This window comes from Pagrus pagrus (assembly GCF_965226575.1).
Source record: "Pagrus pagrus genome assembly, chromosome: 19".
Taxonomy (NCBI): Eukaryota; Metazoa; Chordata; class Actinopteri; order Spariformes; family Sparidae; genus Pagrus; species Pagrus pagrus.
The window spans coordinates 12,002,254-12,021,402 of record NC_140203.1 but is presented as its reverse complement, the minus strand read 5'-3'; the positions used below and the strand labels follow the sequence as shown (position 1 = coordinate 12,021,402).

Below are 19,149 nucleotides of genomic sequence, written 5' to 3'. Positions count from 1 at the left end.
AATTAGACCAACATTCCAAATTATTAAATAAAAAGTCATAATTATGGGATAGAGAGTCATAATTATGAAACAAAGAGTCAAAATATTAGTTTAAAAATCATTATTATGAGATAAAAGTTGAAATTATGAGATAAAAGTTAAAATGATGGGATAGTCCTAATTATGAGATTAAAAAGTCTAGTTTTGATATTGTGTTTTCATTGTGCATGTTCCCTAGATAATGATGAATCAAACTACAACAGACAAACTGATGGTGGAGCAGCAGCCTGTTTCTTTAATTACCATAGAGCTGCTATCTGTAGTCTGTGTGCTTGTACTTGATGGGTACTTAACAAATACAATACATGCACAATGCAAAGTGTGTGGGTGGAACCAGAGGTCAATATGGGTCCACAGTTCAATTTTGCCCTGGGGCTCAGCATATGGTGTTATTGTGCCATGGTGTAGTAGGTGTAGTGCAAGCTTAGTAGCTGACAAAGCCCTCAGCAGAAAGACAGTTCACATAAAGAGCCTACATGAAAGGGGTTGGGAGAGGCGGAGGCACAGTATTGTTCAGGTTCAGTATAACTGAACTGAACAAAATTACTGAAAAAGGTCAATTTCTCAGCTAGCTGTTCATAAATTGTAAAAACTGGGGCTGTGTATGTACACAAAGCTTTGTTTGTTCTTGGTTGTCAACACACTTTTATTTTTCTTTACATCTGCAGCTTCCCCCAACCTCTGTGCCACATACATATGTATATCAGCTGTCGGGGCACGCAGAAAAATTTATAACAGATCTGTTTGAGTTTGAATACTTCACATCACGTCACATTGAAAAGAAGGTGGCACTTTATATTAAAGATTATGTAGTGGAAATAAAGACACGTTGATAATGTATGCAGCTTCAGCTTTAGTTTTAGAATAACAACAATTAGACGTATGGATTATCAATAGATGAGAAAAGAGATGTAATAAGAGACTCAAGTTTTTAGCCTTTCAGTCACATTATGTAAAAGTACTTGAAAGTAGATTCAGTTTATACCCTGAATTTAAGTAGAGAAGCTGCAGAAGAACATCTGGATTACTATCAGGGTAAGGATTATTAAAATATCATAATATAGTTCATTACAGATCGGTTACAGTCACACATTTTCAATTTAATAAGTTAATTGATTCATTTTCACTGTAGGCACACTGAAAACAGTCGTACAGCAGCACATCCAATTAAAACCGCGTATTCTGATTGACAATCGAAGGGACCAATAGCGACGAGCCATGCAACACAGTAAACCAATGGGAAGGAGACTGACGCTGCAGTGGGAGGGATCTTGGCCAACGATGGCGGCCGTCAGCAGGAATCATCATTACAGGGAGTCCAAAATACCATTCAGACGGAAAATAATGCCGTCTTTAACACAGTGGACGTTTATTTTATTTATTTTTAGTGCGAGCCGGTGTTTTGCCGACGACGACCACGAGATGGAAGAGTTTTTGAAGCGGGAGCACTCGCTTTCCAAGCCGTACCAAGGTAACGCTACCCGTTAGCTCGACCGTTATTCCCCATAGTACTAGGGGCAAGCGACAGATGTTTCCAGAATAAATCATGTAGCGATAAAAATACATCCATGTTTGAGTTGTTTTCCTCCTAAAATGTCGTGATTTGTCTCTTAACGTTTTCACTGAAAGGTCCCTGCAGTTACATTCAGCCATACGAGCCTTTATTCTGAAATATATAACACATGTAATACCTTTTGGCTGTGTTTTGTTAAAGACCTTTGCTTGAGTGCTTTGTCCACATTTCAGATGCAGATGCTTTGTTTGGTGGTTGTGTCCTTTGGCTCAGTGAGCTCCATTGTGCTGTGTCAGGCTTACTCATGATGATGGTCCTGTCTGTGCACCCAGGTGTGGGATCTTTAGGCTCCTCCCACTGGGAGCTGATGGGGGATGCTATGGTAACCACCGAGCAGGTGCGCCTCACACCTGACATGCAGAGCAGGCAGGGGGCAGTATGGAGCCGCATCGTGAGTATACACACTGTACTGTCCTGTGATCATACACCTGGGTTGTATTTAAAATAAGCAGGCGTTGTAGCTAATACAGTCACAGTGACGGCCAGGAGGCACCAAGGTAAAACTGATACAGTCTGATACAAACAGCCCTACAATAAATCTCACCTTCATCAAGGCTATAATGTTCAGTTTTTGTTAAAGCTGTAACGAAGGTGTTGATTCAACTACATAGTCAACTTATAACGTTTACACCAAGACAGCTGTTAAGTGTTAGATCTATCAATATGATTTGTACGGTAGCCTAGCGGTAGTGGTGGTTGCATTGACTTTTAATGATCGTAGGGTGGTGCTTACTGTATAATTAGTCAGTAAAATAAAGATTAAGTATGGGTTTGGTCAGTGGTAGGATGTTTTGGCAACAGAGCTCTGCTGCCATTCAGCAGTTCATCTGTCTGTCTGTCATCTGCTTTGGGGTAAGCCTGTTGGACCTTATCTCACACCAAACAAAAAAAGACTAACCCTCATCGTCTGCTGACCCGAAATGGCACCAAACTCCTCTGAACATTTGAGTGTTAATACTTAAAGGGGATCATTTGTGGCCCTGATATTTGTAGTCGCGTTTAAGTCTTGTTTTGTGTTTTTTCTTTTGCCTTGACCTCAACCCGTCATATATGCAACACCTAAACAAAAAGTAAGCTAAACCCTAACTCCAGCAAGGCCAGGCAGGACTTCAGAAAACACTACTGAAAGCAAAACCAGACTTAGCAGCTGATTATGTTTCTGTCAGGTGTGACTTCTACATCCCCAAATCCAAAATCTGTGAGTCTAGCTTATTTCTCTGTCATATGTTTATTGCCTATTTGTTGGATGTATGTAAGTAATGGCTTTATTGGCTGGTTTTATTTTACTCGTGTGTGTGTCTGTGTTTTCTAGCCCTGCCATCTGAACGACTGGGAGATGCAGGTGCACTTTAAGATTCACGGACAAGGAAAGAAGAACCTGAACGGTGACGGTTTGGCCATTTGGTACACTAAGGAACGTATGCAGAAAGGTAAATGCTTAATAACATATTATTTATCTCATAAGAAACACAAATGTATATATTATTTAACCCTCTGTCTTTTCATTCTTTTACAGGTCCAGTATTTGGAAACATGGACAACTTCACTGGTTTGGGTGTGTTTGTGGACACGTATCCAAATGAGGAGAAACAGCTAGAGGTATGCCGGAGCAGAGCTGCTCAGATCTCACACGTTGAGGCAAAGTAAATTAGTGCTACTGCAAGGCATGGACTAATGCTCTTGCAAGTTTGTGTAAAAGGGCTGTTTTTGTGTTCTTTTGTGCAACCATTTGGAGACAGGCGCAGAAGAAAAGATATACTCCTCGCACACAGGTAACTGGCTTTTGGAACATTTGAACCCAAACCTAAGTCTAACTTCATTAAACAGCCTCCATGAGCATGCTTCTCTGATCGAAAACACACTTATCTTTGAAACGGTTCTGTGAAGTGTTTGTTTTATTTTGCCTCTGCATGGTTGCTGTGTTGTCTGAAAGATACTTTTTAAAAAGAGTTATTAAACTAAAAAGATAATGTTTATGATATAAACCAGTGGTTGTCAAAGTTTCTCACGTCAGTTAAAAACTAAGCTGTCACAAATATGACCATGGACCCCCATTTCATTTTACTTTTGCTTTAGGTGTTTTATTAAAAGCATAATAAATATAGGCTTATTCAATAAATAGAAAATAACAAAAATGTATCATCAAATCTCAAATAAGGGGCTTATATAAATCAAGACCGTTACCTCATCTTTCCCTTTCTCCTGCGACCACAAGAGGATCTTCCCCTTTGTTCTGGCCATGGTTGGGAACGGCACCATCAGCTACGACCACGAGCGGGACGGTCGGCCCACAGAGCTGGGCGGCTGCAACGCCATGGTGCGCAACCTCAAACATGACACCTTCCTCTTCATCCGATACATCCGCCGCAGGCTCACGGTGAGAGACACACACTGAGATCCACATCTTCAATTATCCACAATAACAACAGTGCTTAGCACACGCAGACACGTCCTCATGTCCTCAACTGTCTAACCTGTTATTAGCATACACTGGGTGAACTGAGTTGAACTCGCTAATTTTAATTTAAACTATATTTAAGTGTAGGTTGGCTGAGCATGCATGCTATTTTTACAGCTAGGCCCTGTTTATATTGACACTAAACAATAAAATAATGTGACAAGTACAGACACAAACAGTTGAGGCTGTTCTCAGAGGAAAACAAGGTCCTCAGAACACTGTTTGAAGCTAGAAAGGTGGCAGGGTCCACCAAATATAAACACAGTAAAACAGTATGAAATTGTGTTGTCCTTCAATGTCAGTTTGTTTAATCAGTCAATAAAGATCTTTTTCTTATGATTAAAAATTATTTCCCAAAACTACATAGTGCACCTTTAAAGGGATTGTAGGTTTAACTCACAAATTAATTCAGATAACTTCAGCTTAACAGAACTGAGAGCCAGATGCCAACGTATTTACATTCTGCGATTCTCTAAACGTCACTGAATTTCCCCGATTGCCTTTGTTCTCCAGGTGATGATAGACATCGACGGGCAACATGAGTGGAGGGACTGCCTGGACATACCCGGGGTGAGGCTGCCCCAAGGCTATTATTTTGGAGCGACAGCCATCACTGGAGACCTCTCAGGTAAACAGCTTTCATGGTTCCAAACAACCCCGTTTAAGTCTTTTTAGCTTTGTCACTCTAAATGTAAATACATGTACATCTTTATATGTTTGTCATCATAAATACTGAATACCGAATAATGTATGAATTTGATGAACCTGATGTGTATAAACACGTCTTGTGATATATATAATATAGAGAAGAACTTTTACGTATTGTACTTAATTCCATACATGATGAAAGCTATTTTCTCAGTTTCACAGTACTTTTTTTCACACTAATCATCATTAGAGCTCTTGAAGTTCAAATACCTCATTTAAGATTATTGTCTGCCGCTGCTTGGCTGTGTTTGCATTATTGATTTAGGACAAACAAAGCCTTGTAGAAGAAACAAACATTACTGACAAGTGTATTGATGAATACAGAATATGGCAGCTTTTCACATTGTGACAGCTACCAATTCATTTACGGGGGGGGGGGGACATGAACATTCACTGCCAGTATCACTGCTTTTATTTTTGCTCTATAAACATTTGCAATGTTGGTGCGAGGCCCTTTAATCACATATATTCACCTCTAATTGAAGTGTCAGGTGCCTTTTCTCTAAATGAATCTAATTTTCTGATTCTCAATTCACAGATAACCATGACATCATTTCCCTGAAACTCTACCAGCTGACGGTGTTGCGCAGTCAAAAGGAGGAAGAAGAAGAGGAAGAGGAGATAACCATACCCAGTGTAGATAACTTTGAACTACTCAGATGTAAGACACACACACGCACTTGCGCTGTCTTTTCTCCATGTTTTACCACCTTGACTGTCATCTCTCCATCCAACTACCTTCTACCCATTCCTCAAACTATCGTCCTCTCTTCCAGTGGGAGAGAAGCCCGAAGAAGGGATGAGCGGCATAGCTATTTTCTTCACCGTGCTCTTCTCCATGCTGGGTTGCATCTTCCTCATCGTCATCGGCCTGGTCGTCTACAGCCACTGGAACGAGAGTCGACGCAAGCGCTTCTACTGAGAGAAAGAAGGCGAAAAATAGATCGTGTAAACTACTGTGGTCTGTGTACCCAGCCGCACTGAGACGAGAGTGAGACGCTGCTGTCGGCCAGTAGGGCGCAGCAGATTGTTTCAACCTGAGGACAACACTAGTTTGACAGGAGATGGAGTATCAGCTGCTACAGAAAGGCATTCTCTATCGTTGTCATGAAGCAGTAGGAGGACTTTAGTCAACCCCAGCACCCTGCCTGACACCAACTCAGCCTTACCATTTATCCACCTCTGCAGACGTGCAGTATGTCATATGATTTCCTTAAGCAGCTACATATTTATTTATTTTTTGCTGCGTTTGACAAATATGAAATTCTTACCAAAAAAGAATACTATCTAATATTACTATCTTTCAGTTCACTGATGTTTATTTTATGGCTTTGAGAAATATAAATATATAAGTATACAGTGTGTTTCTTCTTGTGATTTGAAGCGATAAACAAACAGCACTACAACCGGTTATGACATCTTTACTGTAGCTCCTCGCTAACTAAAGATGCATCTCTACTCTTCTCTGCATTTGAAAAATACAGCTGTCATCATTTTGCTTGTGTGTGTGTGTGTGTGTGTGTGCTATAGTGAGCTGTATCTTCTCATCCTGTAGTTGTAGTATGCATGACCTTGATTTTTGTGTGAATTGTCTACCAACTTGTAGATCTTTAATGAAAATTATACGGAAAACAGACCCCTGTCTCACTGATGCATGTGGCAAAGATTTGGGTGTTTCAGGGAAATATGTAATTAAAAGTCTCATAAGATGTTTATTCATAATTATTACTGTTCCCTTCCCCAGAATTTATGCATGTATTTAAGAAAACGGACTTTATTGATGCATTTAGAGCAAAATCTTCCAAGTAAAAATGTCAGAATGCACTGAAAGGATTTTTAATGACTACTAATTTATTGTAACTCCTGTCGCTGAGGTTGTTTTTTTGCACATTCAAGACAAATCTGACCTTTTGTTTGCATTTCTTTTGTGTTATGAGTTAAAACACTACCCCCTGTGTTTCTGTATTGAATGTGTCAAACAGTGTATGAACTGAACAAACATGCTGGTTTGGCCTCAGGCTGCCTCTTCTGAATCTCTTGTTGACTTTCTGCTTTATGTTCTGCAAATGGTTCCCGTCCTCATGTCAGCATCATATATCTTTTATGTGGTGCTTTGTTTTCAATCATGCAATGTGTGAGGTCTTCCTCATTTCCTGTGGCCACTTTGACAGCCGCCCTACCTTACAGATGTTGTGTTTGTTCCGTATGAAAACCTTGTGCCTCATCTTTCCATTCAATGTCCCACTAATGACATTTTTAACCATTTTTATCTTGTGTCGTCCTGAACTATTTGTCTTTTGTCATTAAAGACCAAACAAAATTGATATTGTTTATGTCCTCTGGGTGTGAAATAAGGTTATATTCTCAGTGGCCAGTTTGTAAGGTACACTTATACAATTGAGTGCAACCCAAAACAGCATTAAAGATGCAATATGTAAGAATTTAACATCTCTCGATTCATACTCCAAGCAAATAGCTCAGTTGGCCATGCAGCTAGTTTCCTATTATCTGACTCTGCCTGAGCTTTTCTGTCGGACTATTGCCTTCTTACAAAGTGGTATAACGAGATGGGATGAAGTTAGCATGCTAACCAGCTAGTCCCAGGGCTAGCTAGTTAGCATGCTAACTTGAGAAGATACCTCTGCCGCGCAATCTGACATAACATCAACACTGTTGCTTCTTTACATTCTTTGATTATTTAGTTTATAAAGGTAGATTTTATGGCAGAGCTGTTCTATTGAATTTCATTAGCCTGTACAGGTGAGCCTAATAGGGTGGTCATAAAGTATGTATGGCACCAACATACACATAAAACTCAATATTGACCGTAGTTCTATATTTAAAAAAGTCAAATCCTGATGTTTCAACCTGAAGCACTGATACAAAAGTTAAAGAATAAGTCAAAAAAAGTTTAACTTTCAGAGTGTTTCTGGATTACATAATATCCCGTCACTCTCACACTGCTGTTTGATAATCCTCCAGATCGATAACTCTGTCACATGTCTGGGTGGAGCACTATTTTCACTCTCAAGTGCTCAAAGTTAATTTCCCTTTAAGCTCTCAAAGAAGCTTTTTCCCCGGGCTTTAAGAATGTGTAAGACAACGCACTAGATTCCTGCAAAAGGTCATCTGAGGGTCAAATCAAGAAACAAGGGTCAAAACAAATTGAGTGCCAATGTTTGTTTTATTAAAAAAATAAAATACAAATGATGACCCAACAAGTACACAGCAGACTTCTTACTGAAACCAAAGCATTTTATCTCATTCAGTGTTTTAATTTTTTTTTTCTTCTCTTTTTTATCACTTCACTCATTTTGGCTTGTTTAAAGTTTTAGGGAACAAAATTTAAAAAGAGTCTGGTCTGTTTTTGTAGATGCCTGCTTCGTTCTCAAACTAAGATGTTTCTCATTTTGGCAAAAAAAAAAAAAAAAAAAATCCACAGCTCAACCATGGCACCTCCATCTGTTTGGTATTATCTAAAAAAAAGTACAGTTTGTGTAACAGAAACATGTTGTTCCTTTCAGAGTGTTGAGGGGTCAAAGTCTACTAATGTGGTCTAATGTAAGCTGACTGTGTTCCATGTTGAGGTCTTTCATGTGTATATTATATAAAAAGAAATCAAATTGATGGTGTAATAACTGAGGATTAAAAGGCAACAGTTAAATATTCAGTTGGAAAAAAAGAAGAAAGCTGTTGCTCAAACTGTCCAAAACCAAAACACACCGAATTAGTGCAACGAAAACGAGGGATGGGAAAAGTGGCGAACAGACCAAATTTATGAAATATGAATAATCATCCAACAAAAACAATATATTCAGAACCCTTTTCTTCGGCTTACACAACTTAATAACGTGGTTTATTATCCGCAAGTCAGGAGCTTTAGAAAGTGTTAGTGGTTGAGGAGGCAGGCAGGGGGGAAAAAATGCCAAAAAGAGGAGGAAAAAAAGAAGATATAAACTAGAATGGCTTTTTAACCCAAGCCCCTCAGCTGACACTGAAGCATACATACTCACCACATCATTACTAGAGATGCACCGATCCGATACTGGGATCGGATATCGGCTCCGATATTGACTAATTAGCTGGATCGGATATCTGATGAATGGGGCCGATCCAGCATACCGATCCAGTCGTTTCATTTTTATTAATATTGGGCGCGGGTGTGACATCAGAGAGAGGCGAGATTGTTGCGGGTGTGAGAAGTGTGTTGCTCAGCTCCAAAGAGTATTATGTTCGTGAGTTTTTGTCAGCAGAAAAGAGTGACTTTAGAAGCCCTGTACACTTCATTCATTCAACAGTAGTATCGGATCGGTATCGGGTATCGGCCGATACGCTCAGCCCAGGTATCGGTATAGGGATTGGATCGGAAAAAACTGGATCGGTGCATCTCTAATCATTACAAGTATTTTTTTATACAAGTTTTCTTAAACAAATACATGTACACAGACCAACCAAAGTAGATTACAGTACAGCGCAGTAACACACATACTCAGTTATATTGCTTGTACTGGTGCCCACAGACAAATGACAGAGAACGTGAGAAAGGGGGGGTCGCAGCATATAACAGTAGGTTTATGTTTTTGCATAGCCTAGTCGAGTAAAGTACGATACACTACAGAGATGCGTGATGCAAAGAAAGAGACGACAGGGAGACAATTATCATGAAACGACTGCTTTGGCTTTATGAGACTGGTGGGTCAGAAATGTGTTAAAGATAACCCTGAGAGTGGGAAACCAAACAGACCATCGCCATGACAACCACACACACACACACACACACACACCAGTGAAGACAGTGATGATCCTTGTAGCGTGGAGATGGCAGCGACTTTGGTTCATTCTGAACGGGTGGGTGTGCCCTCCTGTTTCAGAAGGCAGTGCAGCTGAGCAGCTACAACTTCGGCTACAGAAAAAAAAAAAAAAAAAAACTCCTGTCACAACCACAAGTGCAGCTGGTTAAATAAGATAGAATGGAGGGTGGAAGGGGGGTGAAGGGATGTCGCATCACGCACCTCCGAAAACAAAAAAAAAGGCAAAGTCAAAGCCTATAACACAAACATACACAGTCATGTACAATCAGCTATAGTTAAATATGAGCTCCACCACGACATTTTGAAAAGGACGTCCACATCCAAACACTGACCATGCTCACGTCGTACACGTCTGTTCAGATAGTGGACCTCGGCAACTGTGGCTTTTTAAATGAACAGCACAGAGCAGACGAATCACTCAATAAAACGGATGGATGGATGGATGTTTGTCCACAATATGATGACTGGTATAGCCCTTAATCTCGGTAAACATGTGAAAACCAGGGAGGCATAGTAGTTGTTTGGCAATGGGAAAACTATGGACCTCCAGTTCAGCTACCCTACCCTCACTCCTCCCCCTCCCCTTTTTTATGTTGTCTACATATGTATACAAATGCACCTTAGCAAGAAGATTACAAAGCAATCTCTTGTTGGAGTTTCGTCCTCCAAAACACAAACAGGATTAATTACAACAAAACTATAGAAAATAATGAGATTTTTTTTCTTTTTTTACTCCTTTTCCTCATGAGTCAGTTCATATCAGAATTGCGACCAGATCCGCCGTGGAACGAAATCAAAAGAAACAGACTGAGCACAAACTCAAAATCTGGTCTTGACAAATTCTGTCAGTGCCACAATGAACTACACACACACACAGTATTGTAAATTTAACTTCTCAGAAACAAAACCAATGCAGGTAAAACGCTACAGAACATGTGACGGTTTAAATCCTGTGGCTTTAATATTTTTTTCACCACATCCTCTTCTCACAAAGCAAGCGGAACAAGCTCGGGTGCCATTTTCCATTGATACAAAAGCGCTCCTCTGCACTGAAGCGATCATGCTTTGAACACAAATATTACCGTTCAAATGAAAACCCAGAACAGATCTAGTCTAATAAGGCAGTAGCACATCTGTTTCTGCGTACAGAGGCGATATTTTATTGTGCAGCTCCATAATAAAAAGACATTTTGCTCTCTAGAGATGCAGCAAGGCAGCTTGAGGTGTGTTGTTCAAAAAATGTCTTCTATTACTTGTGCTAATGGGTGTGCGGTCATGCTCACAATGCAACAGCTCCTCTGAAAAGGTCAATGTACTGTTAAGTTGGCTTCATATTTAAGCACCTGCTCGACTACGCAAGGACTGCAAAGCTTTCACTATTGCTGAAGAGCTGGCCTGATTAGGCCTATTTAATGAACATGAAACAAAATCTTCTTTCAATTGTGCATTCATTTCGTCTCACTCTATACTGATATGTTTGGTGCACTCGCACTCTTGTATTGTTTTGCTAAGCTTTAGCCACAACAGTATGCAGTGCAGCTAAAATGGTAGACAACAAACAAGAGACACGACCACAACCAGAACACAGCTCTGGGTTGCTGCTAGCTGGGAGGAAAGAGGAAACACTTTGACGGGCCACTCAGCTGCAGGGGTCCTGAAGTTACACACATTTACGTGCAGAACCCAGAGTCGTGTGGTTTTTTTTTTTTTAAGATGGCAGGATTTCCTCAATGTGTCCTTGTTCATGAAAAGAGACACGCCAGTAATTTAAATACATCCAGCAGGCATGAAATGTTAGCATTTTCTTGCCACTTTGCTAGCTAGACAAGTGTATTCTTAATAGCTATATTTTTTTTTAAAAAACACACAACAGCTCATTCAGCCTACATATTTAGGACATTGTTATCTTGGACGGATTCATGTAGAACAGAATATTGCACCATGGAGTGTCACATCATGATCATCAGGAGCAGTACTTTGTGAGCATGTGTGAAGCAGAGCCACTGACCTGAGTCTTTACACTGTGCCCATTTTGACGCGCGGTATCAGAGCAGACAAACAATACGTTTTTAAACATGGCTCCAAACTAAAACTCTCAATGAAACATTTACTGACTTTTCAGTTACTGCTCGTCTTGTACAGACCTTTTTCAACACATAATTTTGTTTTACACCCTGTTCGACTGCTATGCTTTGAATACAAACTGTACTAGTACATCGGGCAAGCGACAGAACATGCAGAGAAGCATGCAGTAGATCACAATAGATTCTGCAGCTGTGCGAGCACCGACCGGGCTGCAGAGCTGCGCCTGCATCCACCTCAAGTTGCTAATGCACCCGCCCTCTGCTGCCAATGGAAAATACCACTGCAAATCTCTCACGATGCCAAGAGCTACGAGGGGCCGAGACAGCTCCAGCTACCGACACTGCATAACAGCATATCATTGGTCACAGTCGTAGCAAAACAGTGACACCCAGGGCATCTAAACTTAAACCTCAGTCCCATTTTTTTACTGCAACATCTGGGTGTGTAGCCACTGTAGCCGACTATCACTTTGACAAACAGATGAGCAAAGCAACTTCTAGAAAATGCTAATGAACTCAAATATAATCACAGAAATTCATGCCTCATGCAAAATACCAGTGCTTGTAAAAGTTAATCCACCTCAGTGCTGAATAATTATTTCAACCAGCACTTTAAAGATATACACACACAAGACTCAACCCTTCCCTACTGCACTACAACATCCACTCACTAGTACACACTCTAGCAGCCCCCGTCAGGAGCTTTGTTGCAATTAATAGTGACACCTGTGGCATTTACCGAAGCGGAGCTGGTTATGACGTGAAAAATAAAGCGAGTACATCCTCCGTTATGAACATCCAAACTGTAAAGAGCCAAATGCCGCCACTACTCACTCTGACATTACACGGTAAGTAAAACACGCTAACACAGAGCCACCACAAGGCTTTTTATCGATTGAAAAAGAACTGGGGGCAGAGCCCTCTTGGCGATTACTATGAATTTTACGCAGTCTGAAGCCGAAGAGGGGAGATCATGTGCACACAATCGATAAATCATTAAAAGCTGGTCACTCCTTACCAAGAGTCATGGTGATTGGTGACCACAAAATGGATATCAAAGAAGGAAAAAAAGGGCTGGTGGTTGGGGTGGGGGGTGTGTGTGACATTTAAATCCCAAAGACAAAACAACAAACCCCTTCCCGTCTCTCTCCTCTGCTATTTGTGGGCGTATATTCTCCCCCACTCTAGATGCGAGAAGTCCCACACACTTCACACCAGACGCTGGCTGCCATGACCTCAGAGCTGACATCACCGTGCAGCTGTGCCCTAGATTTCACAGCACACACACACAAACTCTCATGCACACACGCAGCTTTCGGGGGAAATGAAGTGAAATGTGCGTGCTTGTCGATTCATCCAGTATCGTCCTATGTTTTTAAGAGGTTTGTTTTTGCGTCCTCTGCTTAGTCATGGCGGGGGGACAGGGGAGAAATGTTCTTGACCGTGTTGGTATGCTCCTAGCTGACCATCCCATCAGAGGTAAAATGTCAGACGGAGGGAAATGTTCTGACCAAAGGAGAGTGGCGAGACAGAAACAGAATCATGACAGCAGTTCTCACCAAGAGGGAACCAGTCTGATTTCATTCACAATCAATCGCTGTTTTCTCACCACCAAATTACGTTTGCTCACTTAACGCTAAGAAAAGGCATACCAAGTGGCGCATCACCATGTGTTTGCTGGTTTCCCCGCTCAGGAAAAGCAAAGCAAAAAAAAAAAATAAGTCAGGAGTTTCGTCCACACAATGTGTTATTCATCTTTCCTAATCAGGAGCCATTGAGGATTAGTTATCTTCATCATCTTTGCGTCATGCCTGTGTGTTAAGTTCAAAGAATTAAAACATAGACAGTCCTTGTGGTGATGATGATGGAAACAGCTGTCTTAGGTCATCACCCTGTGTGAAGCAGAAAGCCGCACGGCTTGGCTGGTTAGTTAAGCTGCGGATCACACCATGTGGTCCCCAGTGCTGGTGCTGGCTGTCTGGCTGGGCAGCTCAGAGGTGTGCTCCTTCTGTCTGAAGGCTTGCTGCTGGTGCCCGGAGCAGCAGTCCCGACCGGTGACTTTGCACATCCGTTGCTCCTCGTCGCTTTCCTCCTCAAGTCCGGAGCCCTCGTCCACATCCAGCTGGCAAACGCACACCTCGATACCAGAGTCGCCGGTCACATGGCGGCGACGAGTGATGAGCTCCTCATCCTCTTCCTCCTCCTCCGCCACCGCTGCCATCAACGGAGCCTCCACGTTGTCCTCTGCCAGACACTGCGCTTGGATGGGCATCGACACTGATTCCTGGTCTGATGAGCCTGAGGCCTGACTGTCCACCCTTGGCTGTGCCTCAGCTGGTGGTTGTGGCGCCATGGCGGCATCTGGCTGGCTCACTTGTGAAGGGGGTGCTGGATTGGTCTCGGGAGGGTTTTCAGAGTAAGGAGGAGGTGGTGTCGGCGGGTGACCTACCACCTCTTCATAGTCGGGAAGCTTGCAGTCGTTCCAGAACCCTGAAAGTCAGAAAATACAAACACTTTAGCTGTCAAACCATCATCCTTTAGGTCCTTTAGATCTGAGACGGATCTGAGAAACCGATCTTTGTGACAAACTGAATTTCTATCTTTAGTTGGAACTCAATCTTCATTTTTGGTGAATATTATTTGAACCTGCCTCACACTAACCTGCAAAAAACCACCAGGATAAAGTCAAGCTGTTGCTGTAAAATAGCCCTATATTTTAACGAATTTGAAAATGTAAATTATAGCTGTCAGGGTCAAATTGAAACCAGTGAGCGTAAAATCAAATCAATTCAAATCAAGGATTTACAGAATTTTGACACCTAACAATAACGCGATGTCTATACCGGTCAACTAACACTGAAAATAGCTCTAAATCAGCAAAAAATACTTTATCTGTCAGGCTCTTCTGTAGTCCACATGGGATAACTAATTATTTTATTTAGCACTGAAGTGTCCCTGATTAAATGTCTTGGAGGATCAACTTTCCCAAATGTCAACATCTAATCTAGCCTTCCCTATCAGTCCTGACTGGGATACAACATCCGATAGCATTTTTAGAAGGGTGGCACATTATGTTAATGCTGGTTCCAGAGACGATCAAACTGTGTCTTGCTGATCAATTTCTGCACACACTGTACATTCCTTTCTTGTCTATTTTACAAAATAGCACTTCACACTCGCATATCAGTCCCAACTAGAACAGAAAACAAGATAGTGTTCTCTCAGAACAAAGCGCAACATGAATATAAGACACAAAGTCACAGTTAAAATGAAGATTTGGTTTGGAAGGCATGCCTAAGAAAGCTAAAATGTACCCCGTGTATTTGGAAATGGCTTATCAGTACGTTCCCTGTGAAATGATGTGGGAAGAGCTGAAAGAGTACGTGTCACCCGGGTCTCTGTGAGAGTACACAGACGGTGACTCACACAGAGACCCGGGTGATATGTACTCTTTTGGCTCAGAGTTGTGTTCACATTCTCGACATTAAATCAAGCATGTTCGCTGTGGGCCTCAGTCTCAGACTCTGACAAGTGTGCACCTTGTCCCACCTTCTGTTTGTGTTATTAGCGGACAAGATATCAAGTTACACTGACATGAGGGTGGCATCTCTGCTGTCTGCTCTCCAGCTGGTAACGTCAGACCATGACCTCCAATAAACACTCAGGAAATTTCTAGCGGAGTATAACAAGATCAGGATGAGGATCAGCACCTCTGATTCTAAGGTTATGACTCTCTCGGTTAAAGGTGGCTGTTTCACACAGGAAGAGGGTTGAACGGCTGCTCCAAGGAGAGTTCATTGTGGGATTCGCTGCTATTATACGGACGTTTTACTATACTTTGGTAGTGGAGGGAGCAAAGTTTAAAATTCTGACCCTCGCCTAAGAACATGAGTTTTGAAAAGTGCCCAAAATAATAATATGCCTGTAGGATGGCTGTCCTCAATTTGTCTGAGAGGCAGAGGTGTACGGTTCTGCACTGAATCAGGGCAGACCCAGCAGAAAAGCAATCTCCCAGCAGGTCCATGAGCACATGAAGATCACAGAGGAGGTGCAGGAGGAAGTTGCTGTAGAAAATATTATCTGTGGTTCTATGCTTACACCAACACAACCGTGTTTGTAACTCCTAATCTGTTTTTAAAATGCAGATACCTGAGAGTGACCTCTCTGCATCTAATGGAGTGGGCACTAAACAACTGTCAAAGGTTTTGCGAAAAACACACAGTCAAACATAAGGCTTCAAGATGACACCGAAAAAGGAATTCCAAGAAGAAAATTAAAATAAAGACGATATTCAGCAACTAATTTTACAGTGAAACTGTACTCACGGAGATTGAGTGGTGGAGGGGAAATGAAGGAGCTGGAGGCTCCCTGGTAGGCCATGAGGCTGATCTCGCGTTGACGTTGCTCCTGTTGTAGACGCATCTTTACTCTCCGGTGTCGGTAGGCACAGCAGCAGCTAAGCATGATGATCAGGGTCCATACCAACCAGAACCCTATGAGGCAAGACAGACTCAATGTAATCTTAGCATTACCCACCGGTAACTGATAAAACTAACTGAGCAAGGCTTTCCCTGACATTCAACATGGCATAGACTGTAAGTCCCTGAAGCAATTGGGCTCCAAACATCATGTTAAGGGATGGAAAAATAATAGATTTATTATGGATTTTGAGATTATCAAGGTGAATTTTCATTATCGGGATGATTAGGAATCAAGATAATCATGAATATCCTCACATGAAAGACTTGAAAAAGATTTTTTCATTGATTGGTTTTCAATAAAAATAGATGTGTATCCCATCTCTGACGCAATGAAAATATTTGTTTCCTTCCTTTCATTAGTTTTCATTTTAAAGTTTTAAAAGGTCCAATTTGTAAGATAGTTTACCAATTATTAGAAATCAAGGAGACTGAAAACTGATATTTGGGACCGATATTCATTTGCAGTATGAAATGAAAGTCTTTGTATCAAAATTAAGAACAACCAGTGATGAAATAAACCTAAGTAAAATGTACTCAAATACTGTTCTAAAGTACCATTTTTAGGTACTTTACTTGAGTATTTCCATGTTCTGCTACTTTACACTCCACTACATTTATCTAATGGATTCTTAAACTTGTGACAAGTTACCAATCAGATAGTGTTGTGAGCAGGACGTTTTGTGAGAGATTGTTGCATAAGAGCCAAAGTAGCATATTTTTAAATTAGTTTATTTTATTGGCAATCTGACAGAAAAATCACTGATACTGATAATCAGAAAAATGCTTAATATTGGCCCAAATAATCAGCTAGTACAGATAATCGGTCGACCCCTACTTTAAAGTACATCTAAAACTCACGTTGGCTCTTGCTAACTGCTATTCCTCGTATCAAGAGTTCAGTTTCAGTTTGTTTATAGGCCAACCAAAAAGTTGAATAATGCACCTTTAAACCGCAGGCTAAAGTGGTTTTGCTTTCAGTTTACTTCCTGTTAAAGTGACAGTAATTTGAGGATGACACAAAAGACATTAAACATAAATCTTGAGAGAGTTCACTCTCTAAAACCGAGAGTTAAATGGACAGTGGGACAGAGAGCAACACTGTGTGATTTATGTGAACAAACGACTAGAAAAAGAGAGAGAGAAATACACTTACACCAGAGCTCGTAGTAGTAGGTGCAGCACTCTGTCTCTCCACAGCAGTAGCCCATCTCACAGCGGTACTGTTCATTGTTCACCCCAAAACAGAACTCCTTCCCCTTAAAACACACAGAAAAAGGTACACAAAGTGAATGTGTGAGTCAACACTAAATCACACAAGTTACATAGCAAGCGCTTGACAGACTGACCTATTTCTGGGATCTGTTTGGGCTTCGTCATTTGTCACTTCAATGTCAATTATTGCGTTTAAACATTTGTGTGCTAATTTCCTGTCACTGACACCACTGATAAATATTGCAAACAGTACAGCACAATTATTCTTTAGTGCAATAACATTATAAGTGATTTAAAAATGAGAGTAATGGAAGAATGACGCCAACGTTACTGTTTCACTGCCGAACGATGTCAGTACGGCAATAAATGTGCAGATAAAACGCTAAATTGCCTGAGTATAATTGTGAGGTTTTGTGTTGTTATGAGCTTATTTTGACGGAATTGAAGATATCGTTTCTATCAGGGAAGCAAACTGGGCGAACTGGTGCTGACTGCCCCGTCCTGCTCCTCAACATCAACAACTGTGGAACAAACACGTCAATTTGCCGGGTACCAGTTAGCTGCGGCTAACGTTAATCTTGATACCCTTGATTCAAACTGTAGTACCGATGCAATAAAACACATCCGTGTCGATTTTAGAGTTATTACTCAAATCTTCCATCAAGTAAACTGTCGAAATATAAATGAAAACTTTGACTAACTGACGTCATCCACATATACAGTAGCGAACCGTGCCCAGTTTCCTTTGTGGAGGAGACAAAAAGGATCGGCACGAGGCCTTCACCCACCCCAGGAGCCGCGGCCTCGGCTGGAAGCGGCAGCCGACCACAGGAGCGCTAGCGGCGGCTTACCTGCACCAGACAGGTCCCGGTACAAAGAAGACCTACAATGGATCCCAGTGCTTTCTGCGGCATCTTTCTGGGTTGTCGGCCGTAAACACGACGGGAATCATATAGCAGTCGGTCGAAACGATGACTTGTTGATGTGACTGCAGGTGGCTGTTGCTAGTTAAAGGTTGAGCCTGTCGTTCTCGGACATGTTTTTGTTGTTCCTTGACTCAGAAACGGCACTATTTGTAATCCGAAACGGAGGCGGCCGGTGAACTGTAGAGGGCGCTGTGTATCAGTGTGTGAACAAACATATGATTTCAGATACTGCAAGTTCAAGTTCTTCTTCTTCTTCTTCTTCTTCTTCTTCTTCTTCTTCAAATGGGGAACAACAGTTATTCCGTAAGTATTTACTGTTCTGTACTTAGGTACTATTTTGAGGTTCTTGTACTTGACTTGAGTATTTCCATTTACTGCTACTTTATACTTCCAGAGGCAAATACTGTAGTTTTTACTCACTGCATTTATTCAGTAACTAGTTACCAGTTACTTTGCTGAATGAGCCAATGCAGTGTATTTTTAAATGTATTTATTTTATTGTCAAGCGCATAGAAATGACTAATTCTGGTAATCAGAGAAATGCTGAATACATGTAAATATATGTATGGTTTATAATAGTTCAACACCACATCTTTACTTTCTCTATTTCTGCATTGCTTTTCCTCTCTCTTTCTTTCTCAGTGATCTTGCCTGTTTTATAACTTTTATTACTTTTACTTATAATGACTCATAATAGCTTTTGCCTTTTTACATGTTCTGTTCTGCCTTCCTATTTTAACTCATCTGAGACTATGTGCTTCCATCGTTTTGATAATATTACAACAATAAAGTTTATTACAGCACTTATTAAAATCTGAGATTATTTCTAGTTTCATGATTTTTTTTTACACATCCAT

The 19,149-nt window shown here is 41.1% G+C and overlaps 2 protein-coding genes across 5 annotated transcripts; one reads left to right on the top strand and one right to left on the bottom strand.

The window, feature by feature from the left end:
- The first annotated feature begins 1,302 nt into the window (after positions 1-1,302).
- Positions 1,303-7,102, top strand: lman2la (lectin, mannose-binding 2-like a). 2 transcript variants are annotated; one of them, XM_084339735.1, is made up of 9 exons: positions 1,303-1,510; positions 1,885-2,003; positions 2,925-3,042; positions 3,129-3,211; positions 3,352-3,384; positions 3,828-3,989; positions 4,584-4,698; positions 5,317-5,439; positions 5,555-7,102. In XM_084339735.1, exons 1-9 carry the CDS (start codon positions 1,321-1,323, stop codon positions 5,698-5,700), a joined length of 1,089 nt encoding a protein of 362 aa, XP_084195861.1. In that variant the 5' UTR covers positions 1,303-1,320; the 3' UTR covers positions 5,701-7,102. The 2 variants fall into 2 exon arrangements, with proteins under 2 accessions (XP_084195861.1, XP_084195862.1); XM_084339736.1 differs by lacking the exon at positions 3,352-3,384.
- Positions 7,103-7,943: 841 nt separating this feature from the next.
- wbp1 (WW domain binding protein 1) lies at positions 7,944-18,496 on the bottom strand. Of its 3 annotated transcripts, none has more exons than XM_084383897.1 (4): positions 18,218-18,496; positions 17,308-17,410; positions 15,999-16,166; positions 7,944-14,163 (listed from the first exon to the last, which is right to left on the bottom strand). In XM_084383897.1, exons 1-4 carry the CDS (start codon positions 18,278-18,280, stop codon positions 13,616-13,618), a joined length of 882 nt encoding a protein of 293 aa, XP_084240023.1. In that variant the 5' UTR covers positions 18,281-18,496; the 3' UTR covers positions 7,944-13,615. The 3 variants fall into 3 exon arrangements, with proteins under 3 accessions (XP_084240023.1, XP_084240024.1, XP_084240025.1); XM_084383898.1 differs by having other exon boundaries at positions 18,155-18,228; XM_084383899.1 differs by lacking the exon at positions 18,218-18,496 and adding an exon at positions 17,501-17,670.
- Positions 18,497-19,149: the final 653 nt, after the last annotated feature.

What these genes read in the sequence shown, in the direction of transcription:
- lman2la (XM_084339735.1), top strand. Translation starts at nt 1,321, where the DNA reads ATGGCGGCCGTCAGCAGGAATCATCATTACAGGGAGTCCAAAATACCA. An exon ending in GGGCAGTATGGAGCCGCATC is followed by an intron (nt 2,004 to 2,924) that starts GTGAGTATACAC and finishes TGTGTTTTCTAG; the next exon opens with CCCTGCCATCTGAACGACTG. An exon ending in CATCACTGGAGACCTCTCAG is followed by an intron (nt 4,699 to 5,316) that starts GTAAACAGCTTT and finishes CTCAATTCACAG; the next exon opens with ATAACCATGACATCATTTCC.
- wbp1 (XM_084383897.1), bottom strand. Translation starts at nt 18,280, where the DNA reads ATGCCGCAGAAAGCACTGGGATCCATTGTAGGTCTTCTTTGTACCGGG. An exon ending in CCGGGACCTGTCTGGTGCAG is followed by an intron (nt 17,411 to 18,217) that starts GTAAGCCGCCGC and finishes GTGTGTTTTAAG; the next exon opens with GGGAAGGAGTTCTGTTTTGG. An exon ending in CCCTCCACCACTCAATCTCC is followed by an intron (nt 14,164 to 15,998) that starts GTGAGTACAGTT and finishes TCTGACTTTCAG; the next exon opens with GGTTCTGGAACGACTGCAAG.